Source organism: Gavialis gangeticus, unplaced genomic scaffold, assembly GCF_001723915.1.
Source record: "Gavialis gangeticus isolate Ggan-Ray unplaced genomic scaffold, GavGan_comp1, whole genome shotgun sequence".
Lineage (NCBI taxonomy): Eukaryota > Metazoa > Chordata > Crocodylia > Gavialidae > Gavialis > Gavialis gangeticus.
Genome location: NW_017729033.1, coordinates 21,485,880 through 21,493,379, shown reverse-complemented (window position 1 = coordinate 21,493,379; position 7,500 = coordinate 21,485,880). Strand labels below are relative to the sequence as shown.

General features: G+C 44.7%; 1 protein-coding gene across 8 annotated transcripts in view; it reads right to left on the bottom strand.

The window, feature by feature from the left end:
• The window catches only part of ADD1 (adducin 1), a 128,351-nt gene that overhangs the window by 28,510 nt on the left and 92,341 nt on the right, over nt 1-7,500 (bottom strand). For all 8 annotated transcript variants that reach the window (XM_019525965.1, XM_019525963.1, XM_019525968.1 and 5 more), the window contains exons 8-9: nt 7,078-7,176; nt 6,568-6,744 (exon numbers count right to left, since the gene is read on the bottom strand). In XM_019525965.1, coding sequence (XP_019381510.1) covers nt 6,568-6,744; nt 7,078-7,176 — 276 coding nt within the window. The remainder of the gene's footprint in view (nt 1-6,567; nt 6,745-7,077; nt 7,177-7,500) is intronic.

The window sequence follows — 7,500 nt, the reverse complement described above, 5'->3', positions numbered from 1 at the left end:
TTTTCTATGTGCAAAGTTTTTTCAGTTCAATACAAAGCCCAACATGTAATTAAGTCCATTTCCTATTGTGCTAACATTCTTTATACATATAACCAGCTGCAGAAAGAACTTGCGTAGACTTGCGTGATCAGTGTTTCCTTTCCAGTAGGTTCATGTGTGACACATTACTGCAGTGTTACAGTACCCTGGTTGATGTCCCAAATTCTGGAAATCAAGGTGCATCCTGATTGATGGTAGATAACAGGTCAGGAAAAGTAATATGGGTAATTATATATGCTAAACTACAGAAGTGATTACATGTCTTGGATGCCCTACATCCATGTGTAATATGGGGAGATTACCATAGTTTGCAGTATTAAGATGACTATTTGTCAGGATTTTATCAGTACATTATCCTTGATATCTTCTTGAAAGTACTTGCTTTTAAAGCCAAAGCCCAATTTAATTCTCATGCAAAACATTAAAAAAAAAATCCTTTGGGTCTCTATACTCATTTTGTAGGCATGTTGCATAAAAGATTAAACAAATGGACCAGAGGTGGCATAGAGAGCTTTAGATACTGGAAATAGTTTATTAACTGAAGGAAATTTATTCCAAAAAACGGTGAACATATAGACTTCCTCAAAATTATTCTAACTTCCATATGGAAACAGAACAGGTAAAAACGTAAACAGAACTATAGCACATATAACTGACAGCTATCATCCAAACTCACAACTAGGGATCTGGGTTTTCCATTTCCTGCGGAAAACCGTGTTTTTTTTCCCTTCAAAGGAGAAAAAACTGGATTTTCCCCATTGAAGCAGGAAATCGTGGAAGGAACAGACGGGTGGGGAGGCTGAAGCAAGACCCAGAAGAGGGGGGCGAAGAAGTGAGGGGCTCCCATGGAACAGAGAGGAGGGAAAGGAGCAGGACTGGCGGGGAACCATGCGGAAACGGGAAGGGCAGGAGGGGGCACAGGCAGGGCGGTGGAGCTGCCTGCTCTCAGATAGCAACTCCGGCAGCACAGAACTGAGCTGGTCACAGTTTCCACTGTGGGTGGCAGCAGCTCCGACCCGACCACCTCACAAGCTTGCCCCAGCTCCTGGTGGGTCGTGGGAGCCACCTCGGCAGGTGGCGAGGTAATGAGGCAACTGGCGCCCTGAGGGGCGGCTGCTGCTGCTGCCACCACCACCTTGGGAGGTTTCCCTCCTGCCCACCCCTGTGGAGCGCAGGGCTACTCAGATTCCCAAGGCTGCCTATCGAGGTCCTCCCCCTGCAGACAAGGTGCAGGATGCGTGAGGCTTCTGGGCACTCAAACCAAACCCAAGTCACTGCTTGCAAGGTACCGGACGTCTTGTGCAGCAGGGGTGGGAGTGGGAATTCCTCCCCTGCTCTCGGCACTCCAGGGTGAGGCGTTGTCTCTCTCAACACCTCCAATGTGTCAGTTGTGCTCCCCCAGTCACCAGTATGGGGAGGGCAAACTGACCTAGGAACAGGGGTATTGTTCTAAGGGGAGTCCTTGGCACCAATTGAAATCTTTGTCCAACTTACTGAGGCAATCCAGCAGCATTGGCTGGGATGATCTAGTTGGGGATGGTCCTGTTTTGATCAGGGGGTTGGGACTAGGTGACCTCCTGAGGTCCCTTCCAGGCCTCGTTGTCTATGATTCTGGTTCTAAGATACTGTGGGACCGCCTGGGACAGGCCAGGGCACTTCTGAACACAGGAGCACCCCCAAGTTTCTGCTGAAGGCAGTGTCCGAGCCGCTCGGGGATCTGACTGTAGCCCAGGCCCAGCAGAAATGCTTTCAGTCAGGCTTTGCTGCCCAGAATTCCCAGAGGGGTCCTCCCCCCCGCTCCTCAGCACAGGTTTAATAGCAGAAACAGCACCCGGGACAAGTCACAGGCTAGCAAATGGTTTGTTTTTTTCAGCCAAGGCAGATTGCAGGTGTTATGCTACCAGTGTGTGAAGTTTGCTTGCAGGTTTAAAGAGTGCACTTGACAGAAGAAACGAACATCTGCTCTGGGAGGCATTATCTTTGCTTTTTTGAAAGATGGCCTTTTTTTTAGCTGGGGTCTGGGGGCAGCTGCTCCCCCTCCTCCCCCCCGCAAGGCAAGGGGCTGTGGGGTGGGAATGAGGGGGTACCAAGCTATGGTTTGGGAGTGAGGGGCAACCATATGGGCAAAGGCAGGGCATTAGCATATTAAGGCTGCTCAGCACCACAAAGCAGTGGGGAGAGGGACGAAGGGCAGCCAAAGCTGGACCTGTGTCCTGCTAAGTGAAGGGGGTAGAGGGAGCTCTGATTTTCCATGATAAAAAAACCAAAATCAAACACCAAAATATAGAGGTATTTAGAATGTATTTTATTATAATGATTGAGGTGCTAGTAGGCTCCCAAACTGCTATAAAATTGTAAATATATCAATAAAACAATTGTGCTCAACCGATACCTATATATATCTATATATAGAAATCTATATCTATAGAGAGAAGTTTCATTTTAATCATGGAAAAAGTGGATTTTGGGGGTTTTAATCAGAGAATTTTGGAATATTAAAAGAGAATTTTGGATTTTTTAACAGAGAAAACCAGGAACCCTGCTCATAACACATGCTTTAGGCTATGCCATTCTGATTCTCAGACACATACTCTATCAGTGGAAGCAACATTCAGAGACCACAATTTAACTCCAGGGTGACATAAGCTTATTAAAGGATTACATGATGTCATTGCCTGCAACTGGCATCAGCAGCAGTCCCTCGATATGAGAATGACAGTCTTCTAGTAAATACGGAAACCAGCAGTGAGTCTGTAGAGGTGACCAATCTGAAATCTGCATATGCAACTGTAGATGTGGCAAACAGTTTCAGGAGGAAGAAGCAGATCCTGGACCTCAGCTCTTTTTCTTTGTCTGTCTCACCTATCTGTATCCACAGTGAGACAAGTTTACTTGAAATGATCAATGCTGTGTTGTACATCACAGTGCTACAGGGGACGATTCAGAGCTCAAGTCTCCCAGGTACCGATGTTAATATTGAATTTCTTAATATTGACCTTCATTGTGTCCTCAAATCTCTTTTTTGGCCACTTTTAGAGCAGTGAGTTGGGAGTATAGGCCCTGTTTTGGAAGCTAGTCGTCAGGCATCCTTATGACGTGCCCTGTCGAATAAAGTTGGTTTCCTGTAAATGTGGTTTCAATGCCGATGGTGTTTGCTGGAGCCAGAAAAGCTGGCATTCATTCTTCTGTCATTCAGATTGATAAGGAGGGTTTTTCTGAAGACAATGCTAGTCATAGCATTGCAAAGCTTTCAGGAGTTTCCAATATGTCATCCAAGTTTTGCACCCATACAACAGGGTAGGGATGACAGCAGCCTGGTAGATAAGGACTTTAGTTTGGGTCCTGATGTCATGATCATTGAAGATACGGATTTTGGGACATCTAAAGGCCGTACTTGCAGATTTTATCTGGTGTTGAATATCATTGTCTATGTTTACTTTTTGGGAAAGGCGACTACCTAGGTAGGGGAAATGCTCAACATTCTCCAAGAATTGTCCCCTAATTACAGTATGCGGAAGAGCAGCTGGTTGCTTTGGGATGGATTAGTAAAGGATCTTGGTTTTCATGAAGCTGACAAGTGAATCTAGGCATTTTACACATCCCTTAATTAACAATATTTGCCAAGTAACAACGTTACCATTATAATTCCAGGTTAGGGGGAGAGGGGAATATAGGGCCATATAGTGTTAAATGGGGAGGCTGCACTATAGCCACAACAGGCAAAAGGAATCAGGTCTATGCTGGTGTGCTCAACCTCCAAATGTGGCCCATAGAGTCATCACATCTGGCCTGTGGGACTCTCCATGGGGGTGGAAATCTGGCAGCTGGTGAGTGGCTGCCGAACCCCAAGTCCCACATTGTCAGTCCCAGCCACATCTGGATGGAGGCCAGGCCATGCCTCCTTCCCCCCATGGGGCCAGTTTAGAGACACCCCTGCCCTGCCTATGCCCCCTTCCCCTCTGCAAGGCCAGGTTGTGGCTGAGCTGCCCCCACCTCCCTCCACGTGGTCAGATGGTGCCCACTGTACCCTCCCTGCGGCCAGATTTGGACCACTGGCAGGATCCAGCCCACAGGTGGATGGGACACTGCCCATCTTGCCTGCCAGGGAAAAAGGTTAAGCACCACTGGTCTATGATATATGAAACCCAGAGCCTGTAAATATGTACATCAAGGTATTAATCTAAAGCCCAGTCTTAAGTGGGGTTTGGAGCAGGCTGCAGCTGACTATTCCACCATTCATGTAAGCTTTCAAATACTTAAGATCAAAAAACAAAATGACATGCACAACATTTTTGAATCATTGAAAATTAAGGTTGGAAGGGCCCTCAGGAGGTCATCTAGTCCAACCCCCTGCTCAAAGCAGGACTATCCTCAATCAGATCATTCCAGCCAGCGTGTTAAGCCAGGCCTTAAAAACCTCCGATGATGGAGATTTCACCACCTCTCTAGGTAACCCATTCCAGTGCTTCACTACTCTCCTAATGAGAAAGTTTTTCCTATAACTTCCCTTGCTGCAACTTGATACCATTGTTCCTTGTTTTGTCATCTGCCACCACTGAAAACAGTCTAGCTCCATCCTCTTTTGAACCACCCTTCAGACAGCTAAAGGCTGCTATCAAATCTGTCTTCTCTTCTTCAGACTCAGCAAGCCCAGTTCCACTAGCCTCTCCTTCAAAGTCACGTACCTCAACCTCATCATTTTCACTGCCCTCCGCGAGACTATCCATGCCACATCCATATTCACATCTTTTCTGCCACATCCTTTCTGGAGCGGGGGGCCCAAAACTGGAAACAAGTGGACTCCACGTGTGGCCTCACCAGTGCTGAATAGAGGGAAATAATTATTTCCCTTGATCCACTGGCATCACTCCTGCTAATGCAATAACAGTCATGATACTAAGGAAGGTGTGGTTATGTGCCTTCCAGAAGCTGGGGCTCTTTGGGACGTGGTTAGATGTGGTATCAGACTGTGAATTCCACATTAGAGAGCTCTGATTTTTCTTTAATAGCAATGATCACCAGGACCATACCTGTATCCTATGCCATCTCGTGCTCTTACATGAGGGTGGGGAGGGGAGGCACATAAATACAGGGTGGCTGTCACCTTATTTCATTTTCCCTGGAACTCAAGACCTGCGTTGGTGAAAATGCTGTACAGCAGGTAGAAAGGATGCAATCCCACAGCAAAACATCTTAAAGAACCACACAGTGAACAAACCTTCTTTCTTAGGGCATGTATCAGTATAGATCCATCTGTGACTGATAAGCAGAAACCTTCTTAGGACAGTGGGAGCAGAGAGTTTCAACTTTGCTGAACTTTACATCTGACTTCGTTATTATGACAAGCCCATTAAGTTTAAACAAACAGAAACAGACTGAAAAATGCTTGAACACCTATAATAGTCTGACTATGAAAGCTTAATCAGCAGTAAGGAGATAACAGAATGATCACTGTCTTGTTCTATCTAATCTTTGAACATCTTTGAGCAAGATGGATTGCTTAGAAAGAACAGATGTCTCTAAGTCAACTCAAGGAGGAAGCCATCCAAGCTGGAAGCCCAGGCTTATACTTCCTATATAAAAAAGGGTCTGGCATTTAGCCTGGTCATCCATGGTGAACAAGTGTATGTACAATGGGGGTGCCCTGTTGACAAAATGCGAGCCCAGAATGGATTACTCTAGTGATCACTTGGGATTGGCAACCATGGTTTTACTGTGGAAACCTACTAGCTCAATACTGACCCACGGACAGTGAAAAGCCAGTGAGGTCCCAATGTTAACATGTTCAATGTTATTATTGAAGAGACCATCCCTTTTGTCACATTAATTTGGGCTGATCACTATGTGGGCTCTTCATAGTATTTGAGGCCGGACTATGATCCATTTGTTTGTAAAGAAATCTGGGACGGTGAGTAAGAGGACTTCAACAAGAATTATAAAGATCACAGAAGACATCTGGCAAACGTTATGTTCATGATAATGTGTCACATATATAGGCACTTATTGCATCTACCATTTAGGAAAATGAATCCATCAGAAGATGGACAAGGTTCTGTGTTTCAGCCATGGGCATTAAGGGGGAACTGAGGAAGGCTTCACTGTCTATTGCCAGCAGCTAGCATTGTACAGCCAACAAGCTGTATTTGTCTGTAGCGGCATTCAAGGAAGGGCGATTGGGGTGGGGAATTGGTAACAGGCAGCAGCAGCGGGAACTTGCTAGCATCTGGGTCACATGTAGTGCTTCCCCCTTAGGGTCCACCATTGGTAAAAGGTTGCTAAGCCCTGGTCTATGCCATCATAGACCAATCTGACACTGGTAGTTAAGAAAAATCCATTTGCACCTACACTAGGATCTACAGAAAAAATCGTTGAACAACAACAGAAAAATCTAATCCGTCACCAGATCCAAACAAGCAAATTAAAGCAACAAAGACCCCTGGAATTAATTTCTTCATCACAATGTCTTAAAAGAAAATTTAAGATTTATCATCATATAAAAACATACTAAATATACAATGTCTGACCTACCAGATTATCAAGCATTCGCATAAGGGCTTCAAATTCCTGCTCTCCAATCTGCCATTTTGGATGGGATATAGTACCCTCAGCTGCTGGAGACTCAGGAGAACGAGACTTGGCTTTGTACTTCCCAGGGTCTAACAGCACTAAGTTGTCAGGCCCCCCTGCACTGGCCAGGGTACGTACCTTAAGAACAATAAAGGCACATTTCAGTTTCTTTAACATGACCAACGGGATAACCGTTGAAAGAGCATGAAGTCCTATATTCCATTTTTCAAATTCTAATCTTACTTTAAGAAGTAAACAAATCAGTATAAGTTACAATAATGAAAACATTTTAAATATGAAACTTTAAAATATTCTAGTTTTTAATGGAAAATTGACTTGACTTGAAATGAATGCATATAAGTTAAACAGTTCTAGCTTACTAGTTCAATGATACTGCTAAACTAACATTTTAGATCATTTTGTATACAATATACATAGCAGACTAATTTTTTAAAATACTAAGATTCTTACTTGAATCTCACAGGCAACTACTAGATTATGAATATAGTAGAAAGCCTCTTCAATAGTCTCTCCAACTGATACCAGGCCATGGTTTCTGAGAATAAGAACCTAAAACAAGCACAGATTACAAATAATATACTGAGAGGAGCCCATTTGTAAAAACTTAAAACATCCAATCTCTTCTCTGTACTCCCAATCAAAAAACAACCACTTATAGTTTCATAGTTGGTAGGGTTGGAAGGGACCTAAGCAGATCATCAAGTCCGACTCCCTGCCATAGGCAGGAAAGGATGTTGGAGTCAAACGACCCTGGCTAGGTGATTGTCTAGCCTCCTCTTAAAGACCCCCAGGGTAGAAGCGAGCACCACTTCCCTTGGAAGTTGGTTCCAGACCCTAGCCGCCCTGACTGTGAAGTAGTGCTTCCTGATGTCT